General features: G+C 38.4%; 1 protein-coding gene across 1 annotated transcript in view; it reads left to right on the top strand.

The window, feature by feature from the left end:
- Positions 1-14,877, top strand: part of LOC128739841 (uncharacterized) — a 45,947-nt gene that overhangs the window by 5,930 nt on the left and 25,140 nt on the right. Inside the window, exons 2-4 of the mRNA XM_053835342.1 lie at positions 8,639-8,784; positions 8,889-9,099; positions 9,563-9,820. Coding sequence (XP_053691317.1) covers positions 8,639-8,784; positions 8,889-9,099; positions 9,563-9,820 — 615 coding nt within the window. The remainder of the gene's footprint in view (positions 1-8,638; positions 8,785-8,888; positions 9,100-9,562; positions 9,821-14,877) is intronic.

Consider the following 14,877-nt stretch of genomic DNA (forward strand, 5'->3'; position numbering starts at 1 on the left):
GTTCAAATCGGTTAAGGGATCTATGAGATAATGAAGTCCCATATTTTTCGTATTTTTATACATAACTTTTGAACTAAAAGTCCTATCAGTATGAAATTCAATAGCGACCAATGGGACACCTAGACCTTTCATTTGACACTAAGAACATTAAAATCGGTCCAGCCATCTTCGAGAAAAGTGAGTGAGATTGAAAGCGTTACATACACACACACACACACACACACACACACACACACACACACACACACACACACACATACATACACACACACAGAAAATGCTCAGTTTTCGAAACTGAGTCGAATGGTATATAACATTCGGTCCGCAGGACCTTCTTTCCATTTTCGGTTTTCCAAGTGATTTCTATACCTTTATACTATATATTTATATAGTAGAAAGGCAAAACATTTAATAACAATTTTGCCCATGGCAAAAGAAAAGACAGAATTGTAAAACAATTCTTTTTGTTGTTATGTGTGGAAACATTCAATTCCAATCCCATTTATCTTGCGGCGTGTAATCTCAACAGTCCGATCAAACTACTTAGTAATTATTTGTCATCCTATGTCATGTCGAAAATACCAAGGGGTTTCCTTCCACGAAACACCCAATTTATCTGCCTTTCCTCAAATATAAAAACAAGATATGCCTTTCCCCTAATACAGAAATAAGATACAAAGCAAAAAAACAAACATCTGAAAAAATACATTAAGGCCGTACCTCGTATAAAACCGCATCGACTTCGTATGACCGTAGGATATGAAATCTTCAAAAATAAAAGGAACGCACAAGGCACGCAATATACAACTGAACAAAAAGATCCTATCAAAAGTCTTGTGAACAATCGGGATATAGAATGCCGAGCCTGATTTATTTATAGTTCCTGATCTTCACTCTCTGGAAGGACAAGCCATTCAACTTGTTTCAACTAGGTACAAACGCGGCGTTGTCATCGGCATGTTATCGGCTGGCTTTGAAATGATTGACACGTTTCTATGATAAGAAGCGCATATTGAGAACACAACATGGTTTATAGTACGAAAACGGACGTTTGTTTTCCGAATTCTTCTGCTGTTTTCTACCACCACGAAGTAGATTCGTAAAATCAATCCTAAATGTTTTGCACATAGGGTAAAGAACCAGTTTTAAGCAGTCTAAGCGGGCCACTGATTGTTTTACCTTATTACAAGCGATGAGTTGACTAAGTGGGGGCTATCAGCATACCAATCTTCTTGCTATCTTTAGTTCTTCAAGCTGTTACCATTGGAAGACACTATTGTTGAGCTAGACTTTTGATTTTTCGCTTTAAAAGTTGGAACGGTGGAACTAATTTTGATCAGACCGAACATATTTTCATTCGCAAAGCACCTTGCGCAATCCTGAAATCTAAATTTTTTTACGTCCCCATAAAAAATCCCTAGAACTTTTCCCCCTATTCAGTAAGTTCGCGTTCCTAACCGTGACCTACTAATCGGCATCTGATGCGTAATCGGCATAGCGTATCGGCATAGATGCGTAAAATGCCATCTGTCTAAATTGTTTATCGGGGCATACACTTACCGCACCGTTCGGCAAACGGTATTCGTCGTCTCTTTTATTCTCTAGTGTTCTTATGGGAAACTGCGAGTTTGACGTCTCACTCGCTGTTCATAAGGATGGTGGGAGAACAAAAGAGGTAAACATAGCACTACAGACGGTCCGACTCAGAACAGTGTTGTCAAAGCAAATAACATTGAAACACATCGTTGCTTCATTAAATCACTGAGAAAATTTTCGAAAATTATTGAAAAAGCTGTCTTTTCTGTTGTTTTTAATAAAGAAAAATTAGTTATGAACATACATTTCTCTTGAAAGTATTGAACCACGATTTCACCATTGGAGGTTTCAGTTAGTTACAAACCTATAATTCTTATTTCCAGAACCAAAACAGTGTCTTGGCAACACGATAGTTCATCAGTTATGCTGCAGCTGCTGCTACTGGTGAACAGGTTCCGTCAATTCAGAATTTGTTTTCAGTTTTGTTAGAAAATAATAAAACTTTCGGCTAGTGACAAAGCCTTAGATAATAAAAAAAAAGATAGTGAATAATATGGTATGTGACAATTGAGTGCTTGACTTTTAGAGTGCTTGTAATCAGTGCTGAAAAATGTGATGGATTCGTTAGTAGCGAGGTGGCGGTTGCCTTCAGCAGCTGAAAAATTTACGTTTTTGGACAACAATTTTTAATTCATCATATTACTTGTGGGAAACCCAGTAAATTGTGTTTATGTGAATCAAATGTATGGTTAAGTGATTTGTGAAGATGATGCTATCAAAAGATTTTGAAAATATGAATAAAAAAGTGCATTTTCGGCTCATTTATGTTCAACTAATTAAAATAGGTGACACTGCTTAACTCGTTCCTTACCCTATAAGCGAGGGTGTATTCATACGAATTACTGCAGGAAAAAAAACTGACATATTCGGGAATCGAAGTAGAAATCGTTGGTCATATTTCCATAAGAACAGCCGACGACGCCGCAAACCACAGAACCACGACGGCTTATATTGTGCAGGTCATAATTGCGCATGTATATTTTCTCTTACATATAATCTTCGCAGCCCGATCTCGTTGATAACGATGCTAGACAATAACCGTGTATCAAATGCATTCTGGTGCAAAATGCGCTACGAATTGGCTCTCGTACAAATATTTAAAATGATACGAATTTCTGCAACTAGCACCCAGAAGGAAAACATTTGATACCGTAAAAGTTGGTTGAAAGATTAAAAAAACTGCACTGTTAGAATAGAAATAACCAGGGAATCAAAATATCATTGTTCATACGTAAATATCACCGACAAACACGATAAAGCTCTTCGATATTCTCTGCCTATAAAACAAACATATGTAGCAACCAGAATGTATTACGATAATAAAATAATAGAACAAATGAATGTCCGTTCACACCAGTGAGAAAGATAACTTTCGATGAGAATATATTTTGATAGCATGCTGCATCAAAATACGGACGGTACAGTGGACCCCCGTTCGTTTGAACGATTCCTCATGCAAACTAACGGGGTTCGTTTTTAATTTGAACGACTAGCAACCCTAAATATACTGAAACTTGTATGAACTGGCCGCCCTGCTCTTTGTTATTGTTTTGGTGGTTTGATTTAGTCTCGTTTAGTTGGTAGTTGCAAGCAGCGAATATGTTATTCTCCGATCGGATTTCTATCGTAATTGTTGGGAAACGAAATGTGAAACTGATTAAATTAGGATTAAACACGCTAAATCAGTACAAACAAATCGTGTTTATGTGCATTGTCTGCGAAGGCAAATGATGCCATGTTGAGAATGACATTTGAACCATTTTTAATTTGCACATCGTGCAAACTACCGGGGTTCAAATTAAAAAGTGTTCAGATTAAAAACGGTCAAACGAACGGGGGTCCTCGGTACCACTATCCGGACATCTTCACTAATTTATCATTATTAAGTAATAAGGCCATTACACATATTTAAAAAAGTTTTTGTCCTTCCGGTGTTGGTTAACTAAAGGGGGGGGGGGGGGGGGCGAAAAAAACAAAGAGTTTTAATCAAGCAAAAAAAATCAAAAATGATGGTAGTTGCAGTTACACTTTTGGCTCTATCTCCACTTATTTTCATTCGATTTTTATGCAATTAGTCTTAAAAGAACCACAATAGATTGGCCTTTAATGAAAAAAATGAGTTAATAAATTTTGGTGCCATTTTCCCCGAGATATTCCAGATCGCAGTGGGATTTTTTTTGACGTCATAAGTAGCATGTGGAATAAAACTAGAAATCTGCTTAACAGAGTGCGCAAAAGTTATCCATTTCATTTGTGGTCAATAAGAATGAATCTTGCACTATCCTGTAGAGCGCAAGTTCATGTCTCGCACTCCGGAACATCCGGTATCGGTTCTACCGGAACTGAAAATTGGCCGTTTTGAATTCTCTTCGGTAATATGGCAAATGGGGAATCAAATCAAAGGGTTTTTAACGCAAGTTCTTGGGTGGACTTTAGGATGCATTTTGAGCTGGTCTGGACATCCCGGAGTATCCGTTGTCGGTTCTACCGGAACTCAAAATTGACCATTTCTGCCTAATGTTTTTCTTAGAAAATGCGAAAGGACACGTTGAACCAGGCAGAAGGTGTGGTACGAGAAGGAGCCTCGATCCATAAAACCGTCAAAATATTTGGAAATCCAAAATAATAATAAGGCATTTAATATAGAAGTACACTGAAATCGCTTTTTGGACGGTTTGTTTTTTACGTGACTATTTTTAAGCGAATTTCGGGATTTACGCGGTTTTTACGGGGATTTCGGAAATACGCGGATGTGCTCAAATAGTCTATATTTTCGCGTAGTGTTGAAATCCACAAAGAATTTTTTACGCAAATTTTTGGTTTTTTACGCGAATTTCGGAATTCACTCGGTTTTTTTGGGCGAATTCCGGAATTTACGCGGATGGCACCCTTCGCGTAAAAAGCGACTTTAGTTAACTTAATCACTTTCGTTCTCTGGTTAGGTAAGTGGGTCAGTGTCGTACTTGACTAAAATCGTACCGTTAATGACACAAAATTGGAATTAAAAGTAAAAAAAAATGTATAAAGAGATGATTATTTAATACTACATTTTACAAGTGATAAGATACTGTTTACTTATAGGCATGTTATGCCTGTTCGTAAAACGAATTAAAAGTGTCCGGATATTGATTCACTGAGATGAGATGAATTTTATTGAGTTTTCATTGTAAAATTGATTTGTTATTGCAAATTTAGGCTTTGTGTTTGATTATAATACAAAGCAATTACTAGAATGTTGCGAAATTATTGTTTACTAAGCATATTAAAAATATGACCTGCTTAAGTGTCCGGATATCGATGCACCGTGGTACACTCTCAGAAGCGTTTGTTGTATCAGCAACTTAACTCTCTAACGAAAACGTCACTAACGAAAATGACATTAGCTGCGGATCGTTTATATAGGAGTGAGAGGGGAGCAAAGAGTGGAGGAGGAAATCCGGGAGTTTGAAATTTGATGTTGTTGATATTATTCTTACTGCAAACAGCCTCAGCGAGGGCCCCAGCTAATAAAAATCTTCATATGTGTGCGTGGTGGAATACTTCATCAACAAAAACCTTAAGAAAATGACTAGCTTGGTTTGATCCAAAGTTGGGCGTATTACCTTGGTAACTCGAAAGATTGCCGCTGCCGACACAGTGTGACATGATTAGAATTGCTTTTGTTGCGTACAACATGGTTGTTATGAAATATTTGTATCCACGATAAATAGCTACGATATCTTGTTATTGTCCTAACTTCCATGCAATAGTGACAAACTTTCATTATACATTTTCGCAACATTTTGAAGTGGGGACAATACCTTTGTCTCTTGTGCGTTCGTGATGTTTGGTTCTCTAATTGGCAGTGAGTCTAAAACCAAAATCATATTTTAATGGAACATGTCTGTCAAGACCAGGGCTTCAACCGGTCCTATTTTTCCACCGCAGTCACACCACCGCGCATTCAGATTCACACCGTCCGTTTAGTGAATACGAACGCTATGCATAATCCAATCAGCAATTCACCCAGTCATACCTCTGATTACACGGCAAAACCAATGCGTTCTGATTTTTTTTTTACATTTTCGTTTAGATCAAGTTTTCTTTACCGTTTGGAGCAGCGAATGACTGCAAAATAATCAATTGACTGGCAGGCACCAGACTAACGAAAGGCAACCGTGCTATCGAATGATTCAATACTACAAAAAACGACCACAATATGTGCGTGGAAGAAGTCGGTCTGACGCCGTCCAACTTCAAATAAACATTTTGCTTGCGTCGGACAAAGTAAGATCGAAGTGCACGGCTAAATCTAAATGATCTAAATATAAAAGCCAATTATTGGACATCATCGTCTTAGAAAATGAAAAAGTAATTTACCGAAAATTAGTATTTAGTCTGAGTATTTATTCTGAGGTTAGTTTACTGTATTTTTTGTGATGGCGGTTGGTATTAACAATTAGTCATATGATATCGAGTATGGTCGAGTGTCAAGTACGGGGAGGATGGGCAGCATAGCGGTTCAATGAATAACCAAAACAAAGCAAGCTCAAGCGCCACTTGCTAACAGTGGAGTCACTAACTTGTTGGCGGTCGACTCAGTCGAGTTACTCGACAAAATCGTATCGCGTGTGACATAATACTAAAATTGAACTAGTAGATACTTGACGTGACTTACAGAATAGGGCCCATAATTTGAAAAATATTTTATTTTCCTCAATATAACGTCAAAAAATAATTCTGGAACAATCCAAACTTATTTACATTCTAAAACTATTCTTCTTTCTAGATCTTCATGCTTTGTTCATTAGTTTGCATCACGGAAAAGTTAACATTTTTCAACAGTTCAACAGCTAAATTTTTCTTTCGGGAATATAAAGTGTAGCTATAAAATAAATATAAACTAGGGTAGATGTACCAGTAATAGTGGGTGTACCAGTAAGAGTGGAAACTCGAATCATTTCATAATTTTGGCAGATTTTAGAATAATTCCAAGAGAATTTCAATTTTCTATTGTTAAATATATATTTGTTAACAGTTTTATCTAAACATGTAGTTAAAATTTAGAATGTTGGTACAGAAATGATAAATTCCTTTTGAAAAGACCAATAAGGTGCAATTGGCTAAGAAATTCGCAACAATTCATAGCATTTTAACAAGCCTACGCAGTTATCCTCCTGCTTCCATGCTCACTGCAAGCGTTACTAAGGGCGGTAAACAAAAAACCACTATTATAGGCAAATTTTCCACTATTAAAGGAACATTACCACTAGTTTAGGAGCACAGACTAATGTCAGGAAAAGCAATATTTTGGATATATTAACCGACAGAATCGTATAATTTTGGTATGTAATTAAAGCCAACATTATGGTGCATCATATTATCATATAGTTCAATTGGAAACTGGTAAATTGAACATTCTAATTGTCTTTAAATACTATCCCCTGACATAACTCCTCCATTACTGGAGCATCTACCCTATGGTATTCAAATTGCAAATACATTAGACCGCATAAATAAACAGTTTGCTTTGCTTTTCCCGTGTAAATCTTATGGAAGAAGTAAAGCAAAATCTCTGACTTCGTCTTTACAGGTGAACACCAAAGTCTCCATGTGCTGGAATGCATTTCAAAAAGCCTCTGAATATATTTGTATAATAAATGACATATTGAGTATATGCTTATCGACTGTGAAACTATATTTTATGGGATGATTTTTCGGCTTTGCAGTCGTTTGATAGAGCTAAAACAACGTTTTGCTTCTAAAACTCCGATGTTTCGGTGATTTTATTTCACCTTTTTCAAGGAAAAGAGGCTGTGTTTTGTTGTCGTATGTATGTGTGTCTTTCATTGAATTGTCCGCATAGTTTGCAAATGGCGTCCTGCTAGTGTGGTGCATTTAACTAAATGTTTTCTACAACTTTTACTTAAAATTTTTTCTGTCCGAAACGACAGGCTTTTACGGTTGGTGTCTGCTTTAATCTTTTTGCGCAATTCGGCACACGAATCTATTGTTGCTTCTAGATGACACTTGTTTCAATGCTTTTTGCTTCTGAAATTTTTCTAAATTTCATTAGGTAGGAGGTTTAAGGGTAATTTTCAGTGCAAAATTGAATCGAGCTAGCTAGCATGCTTTCCGTACTATAGCTACTTTAAGGGAAACAGAACCTAAAATTAAACGAAATTTGACCATGAACGTAGAAGAATTTTTTCGTTAAATGTGGTCCATTATCACCCCCTGAAATATTTGCACTAAGCTACCTAACACCCTGATATCTAAATAGTTGGCCCCCTACTACTAGTATTATATTAGTAATGCCTACCAATCAGCCGGGTTTATCTTTTGTAACAAGCATTCAATCAATAATTGTGCACTCAATAAATAAAATGAATCCAGCTGCCATACGATATGGAATAAATACACAGCCTCTCCTGCTGGTGGCCTGATTTTGAATTTCGATTTGAATATGAAAATTCTTCCGTAAAGAAAGTCGGTTTTTAGCCCCCTCAAAAGAAAGTATGCTTCAGATGCTACTGTATAGCTCGAATGAATGTTTGTAGCAATTTCTTCTGGAAAGATAGAATCCCCTGATGAGATGAAGTCAAAAGCTATATTTTTTTACTGCTTTCACGTTAACTGCTAACCTGTATTGCAGTAGCGCAGTGGCTTCTTTCAACGACTGTGACAAGGGACGAAGCAATCAATAGCTCTGGTTTTAATTATCGTTTCTTATCATAATCTACCGATAATGAAAGCAGAAGAAATCTTTACGAGCTTGTATATCCTTCGCTTCTATAGAAATGCATCTACAAGATCCCATGCACAGAAAATTCTATCGCAAGACGTGCTTTGCGGTACGTAAAGAAAAGTTCACTGCAGGTATTTGGATCAGCGTAAAATCCTATAATAAAAGGTACCGTCTTAATGGATTAAATTTCTCCTGACTCCAAATTTCAAAATCGAACCTAATGGTGCTTTCGCAGATGTACCGGTAGATTGCAAACCTGACTTTTGATAATGCTTCGCCTAAATGAAAACTGAATCCAATCAACTTTCCCCGCAGATACACTGACTCCTGATCTTCAAATGTACTGGGAAAACAGCATGGTACAGCCGTACTTCGAGAACACCACCAAGCGGGAGCTGACGGCAATTGCGGGACAAACGTGTCAGCTTCACTGTCGGGTCAAAAGTTTGGGAGACCGAGCGGTAGGCATTTGCACAACTCATTTAGCCGGCTCCACTGACCGTACGAGTAACGATGCAGAATATTAATCTTTCTCCTTTGATGTCTACTTTTCATGGCCGAAAAGGTATCCTGGATACGGAAACGAGATCTACATATCCTGACCGTCGGGATACTGACGTACACCAACGACCAGCGCTTCCAGTCGCTGCACACGGACGGCAGCGACGAGTGGACGTTACGCATCACGTCACCGCAGGCACGGGACTCCGGTGTCTACGAGTGTCAAGTTTCGACTGAGCCGAAAATTAGCCAGGCATTCCGGCTGAACGTAGTTGGTGAGTATTTGAATCGTTCAGGTTGACCCGTTGGGCATAAAAGTTTTAACTGAAATAAAATAGCATAATCTGTATGGATTACGTTTTCATGTGATGTTGTCGAGCTAGCTTCTGCTGCACGCAAAAAAAACGCAAATAAAACTCATTTACAGTTTTTTAGTCAGCTTTTTTACGCATTCTAATTTGACTTCATTACAACTCACGTATCGAAATTACACACTGAGTAATTAATTAGCAATATGATGAATCAAATAACAAGTGAGCTCGATTTACAATTGTCTTGCTCCAACTCCCAGCTCTATTGCGGTTCAATATAACTGTCAAATATGAACTCAGATGCCAGCTCATAAAACCTCATAAAAAGCATTTAAACATCAACATGAATACGTAATTTGACGGAAAATGTCCACTTCTGCGAACCGAGAATAACTTTTGCTCTGTCTCATGTTTTGTTCCCTTCCAGTATCAAAGGCCAAGATTCTCGGAAACACCGAGCTGTTCGTTAAGAGTGGCAGTGACATTAATTTGACCTGCGTAGCGCTGCAGTCACCACAGCCACCTTCCTTCATCTATTGGTACAAGGGCGGCCGGGTGATCAATTATTCACAACGGGGCGGCATCAGCGTACTGACCGAGCAGCAAACCCGGACCAGCCGGCTGGTCATAGCGCGTGCATCACCTTCGGACTCCGGCAACTACACTTGCTCGCCGAGCAATTCCGGTAAGTACATCAAAGAACTTCATGCCTATAAAGGGAGCAAAGCTCAGTGTTTCTTGCCAAGAGTAAACACACAACTGCACAAGTGCGTGCAGGCAAGTTATTACAGTTGCTGACTGTTTAACGTGAACTATGTGAACTTGACAAGGTTACCACTTAATAGTTGTTACAAGCTTAGTGTATTCATACAGAGCATAAAGAAGTCGACGGAAACTTTACTCTTGTAGGTTGAGCTGAATTTTAGAGGGAGTGTATTTTAGAGCTTACAATACATCCTACGCAGCAAAAACAGCGATCAAAATTTTTGGGATACGTATAGGTCCGTAGAAGGACATGCGAAAGTTTTTCATTATTCATTAGCTTCTGGGGCTGAGGTGCCCTAATCTTAACGATTATACTGAGGTGGTAGTCTGCTGAACACCTAAACTTAACTTAAAAATTGTTATTATTGAATTATGTATATTCAGCTTTTAATTATATTAGAATTGAAAACATAAGTTTATCAAGCTATTGGATGTAATAAGACCGCAGATATGAGACGAGAATACACTGCAAACTTCAGAATTAGAATACAATTATGTATTGTCTATTGCATTTTACTGATTTCTGGTGTCTGTCACCTCAGCCGCAGAAAGTTAAAGAGCATATTTGGAAAGTTAAATTAAATTAAAACTGGGATTGTTTCAACCCATTGTTGAAGTATTGCCTTCATTATCCGTCATTAAGGCGGAACCGAAAGTGGCTAACGTTATTGTGTTAGTGCGACAAACACTGTACTGTACATCTCATGTGTTTGTTAAAAACCTAAACGTTTATTTGAATATTGCATTAGTATTGGTAATTTTTATTTTATTTTTATTTTTTATTTATTTATTTCAAAAAATCCATCTGACTGTTTGTCTTAATGAATAAAATAATTCTGGCTTCTATTGAAAACATTGCCTAGTCGCTCTCGAAAAACATGAACTGGAACATTGAAGTCAAATAACTCAAACACTTCATTGAGACGTTGGCACATAATTCTGACAGGTTCATGAGCGCCAAATTGGCGGTTCCGTGGCTCTAGGTACAGAAAATTCCTTTGACGTAACTGCCTAACAGGAGCATATATGTTCAACTGCTCCAGTAGCGAAGGACAGTCTACGTGGTTGGATAGAAGCTTCGCAGCGAAGACAGCTTAGGCAATTCGTCGTCTCAACTCCAAAGGCTGAATACCAAGAAGTCGGCAGCGATCTTCGTATGATGGCAAGTTCAGCGGGTCACTCCAAGGCAAATGGCGAAGCGCGTAGCGGATAAATTTCTTCTGCACCGTTTCTATTGTGTTGCACCAGTTAGCGTGAAATGGGCACCAAACAACAGAATTAGTTTCTAGGATCGATCTCACAAGAGAGCAATAGAGCGATTTAAGGCAGAGAGGATCACGAAACTCATCGGCAATTTTGAAAATAAATCCTAGCTGGCGGTTAGCTCTTGAGATGATACTTTCATAGTGGCTCCTGAATGTTAACTCGTTATCTAGCAGCACTCCCAGGTCTTTGACACATTGCACACGGTGGAGACAGTGGCCCGAAATAGTGTAGTTATGTTCGATTGGCGCACGCTTCCAGTGAAACGAAATTATGTTGCACTTGTCTATACTTAAAGTTTTTTTTTTCCATGTTGGGTATTTTTATCACTGCGACCATTTGTTTGATCTATTGTGATATATCCCCCGTTTTATTATAGCTATGTTGTCAAGATGACGTACCACTATCAGAAGTGATCGTCATTGTTTGACTAATAGCATTTGTCCAGCCCGGTGATGCACTTCGGATGAAGTGCACTACTGCGCTGGGAGTTGTTCTCCAAATATCAGAGGGTTCTAACAGCCCTCTTTCAAAGAACCTTAATCTTTTATTGAGAATTGCCGGACATCGGCATAACAGGTGTTCCGAGTCTTCTTTTTCTATGCTACAGAAGCGACATATATCATCTTGAAGTTTTCCCATTAGCTTCAGATGATATCGGCTCGGACAATGTCCTGTTATAAGACCAGTATAAATGCTAAGATCTTTCTTCGAAAGCTCCAGGATTTTGCGAGTCATTGAAACGTTTGGAGAGATAAACCGTTTCGACTGCCTAGCAATGAAAGATACTTAAAGTTAGACAGTTATATACTTAAAGTTAGACAGTTTGTTGCACACCAGCTCACAAAAGAGTTCAGGTATTCCTGTAGTTCCACGCAGTCGCTTTGGCACGTGATGACTCTAAAGATTTTTGTATCGTCAGCATAAAACAACCGACAGTCCTGCGGAAGCAAAAGCGCGACATCGTTTATGAAAATCGAGAAAAGAAGCGGGCCCAGGTTGTTGCCTTGTGGAACTCCAGATCGATTGGAGAAGCAGTTGGAAACAGTAGATCCTACTTTGACACATAAATTTCGCTTCGTTAAGTAAGATCTAAACCAGCAGATGGCGTCCGTAGATACACCCAGTCGCTCCATTTTCCCTAGCACGGTCAAAAGCAGCTTTCAGGTCTAGATAGATAGCATCAGTTTGCAGGCTAGAGTCCAAGCTTTGCATACAGCGGGAAACAAACTGCATCAAATTTGTGGTTACCGATCTTTTTGGAAAAAATCCATGCTGCTCAGCATCAATGTAGAATTTACAACAAGCAAACATAGCGTCATTAACAATTATCTCGAAAAGTTTTGAGCAAGCGCACAAGGACGTGATCCCGCGATAATTAGTTATGTCACGTTTATCGCCTTTTTTATATATTGGAAAAAGATAAGAAGATTTCCATCGGTCAGGGAATTTGCATTGCTGTATCGACATATTCAAAAGCTTGGCGATAGGAGAACTAAGTGCAGAACCGCATCGCTTCAATACCGCAGAAGGGATGCCATCCGGTCCAACTGCGTACGAGGTCTTCAGTTTACCTAATGCAGCAATAACGGTATCAGTATTAATATGGGGTAGCTCGAATGGGAAAGCGTCACGTGGTGCTACGTTGCTGGCTTCCTCAATTTGTGCGCGTAATATATGTCAAATAGCGGAGCTTGCAAACATAAACACACCTGATCAGCAGCCAACCGCACCGACTACAAACATCCCGAAATATGGTTTGTTTTCTTTATCAAGGCATTCCGATTCAATCAAGATTAACAGCAGCAACTGAATAATGCGTAGGATCACTAGGATGTTTAATTAATCCGTTTGCATCGGAGGCCAGTTTTTGATTTCTGCGCTTGCGTGTTGTTTGTTTATATCAATCTAAGCTTATCGATGCGGCGAGAGTTGAAAGCTCTTTAAAAGCTCATTGATGTGACGAAAGTTTGATACTGTGTTGCTGCTTTTTCGGAAATCGCTAGTTCAACGAAATATGTGCGCAACCAAATATCTATTAACTAATTCCAAATTATACATTGGTCGCTTTTATGAACACGTAATGATCGATATGATCAGTTAAATTTATTTTCCATTAGCAATTATGTTTTGCTGAGCGTTTATTGATACACAGCAGATCGATAAATTGAATTGCAAGTTTTAGGAAATTATAACAGCGCTGGAGGCACTGATTACGTGGCGAAAGCGTACTCTGCCAATACAGATGCATTTTTAAGGTGCAAAACAATACATGCTTCGAATGGTAGCCATTTACCCAGCCATCTTTGAGCCACTTTCGGTTTCCCCTTAACCAGAGATTTTCCCCGAGGGACCAATGAACTGTATAATGAATGTTTGTATGTTGTTAAATATAAGTTATGCTTATGATAAAAGCAAATTTTTTCCTTTGACACTCCTTTGAAGTTCTAGATCTAGTTATTTGACTAAAATGTGGCTGCGAACTTATTTTAGAAACCAAACATTATGCAAATATAATAGGATAATAATCGAGAATACTGTAAACTCAGTAACATTCTAAGGGTAGAAGGAGGCTATAAAAATTAGGAGCGGAAACCAGAATTAGAAAGGATCTTTCGGCAAGCAAACTTTTAATTATTTTCATCACGGTCCTTCAATACACTTTTTGCCCATCGAAATGCTGTTTGAAAACAGTTGTTGCATTTTTGCATTTCGAGCATTAAAATCCTGCACTGCAATCATGCGATACCAGGCGTCTCCATTATACATCTGTAAAAAGTATGACGCATGGTTACCCGTTCAGAACTAAATATCAGTTTCATAACACATTATTATATTTGTAGCACACTGTTGTTGCGCTCCAGAAAAGCTGTAGACCAATGTTATAAAATTACGCAAGTTGTTTGCAAAATAAGGGCACACTCAATATCATTTTCAAAGTAAATTACTTCACATCGTTAGATCATATTAACGGGGAGCAACTAAAATTTTGGAATTTTTTCGCGGCCCTTATGCTCAGCAACAAACGATCTCAGAGAGAAATGAGAGTATATATGTGTTAGCTCTCTCTCTCCTCTTTTTGTTAATATTTTTTGTTTTGTTTATGCTTGTCTACTTTTGCTAAAAATGGCGTCGAAACAAGAAGCATTTCAGGAGTGCGTAGTACAACTGCAACAGAAATCTCGGCAAAAAGTATACGGTACAACATTTAAAAAGCAAATATGTTGCGGCTTTGACTGTTTACCATATTCTAAGATGCCAGCAACTATTTACAAGCAAGGTAGTGGAAGACCAGCCAAAATTATGGACGCAGAAGGACATCGTTCTCTTTCTCGTTTCTTCTACAACAAGCCCTCTGGTTTGGCAATCAATTAAGATGCACCAGACGAATGTTTGAAGAAAATTTTGATTCCGTTTCTACAAAAACATCATGCAGATGGACAATACGTGTTTTGGCCGGATAGAACATCATCGCATTACGCCAAAAAAACACAATCGCTCCTAGATACTTATTCGATCCCGTTTTTACCCAAAAACCACGACCCGAAAAATCTGTCTCGGTGCACCCAATCGAAGATTTCTTCGAGATTTTGAGTTCCTTGGAGTACAAAAATAACTGGAGAGCCACGAATGGCAAATAGTTGGTTGCTAGAATCAAGAGATGCATTCGCAAAGTTGACATGACGGTCGTACAACGCTCCTGTTTCGACGTAA

The sequence above is a fragment of the Sabethes cyaneus genome, chromosome 3, assembly GCF_943734655.1.
Source record: "Sabethes cyaneus chromosome 3, idSabCyanKW18_F2, whole genome shotgun sequence".
Classification (NCBI taxonomy): Eukaryota; Metazoa; Arthropoda; class Insecta; order Diptera; family Culicidae; genus Sabethes; species Sabethes cyaneus.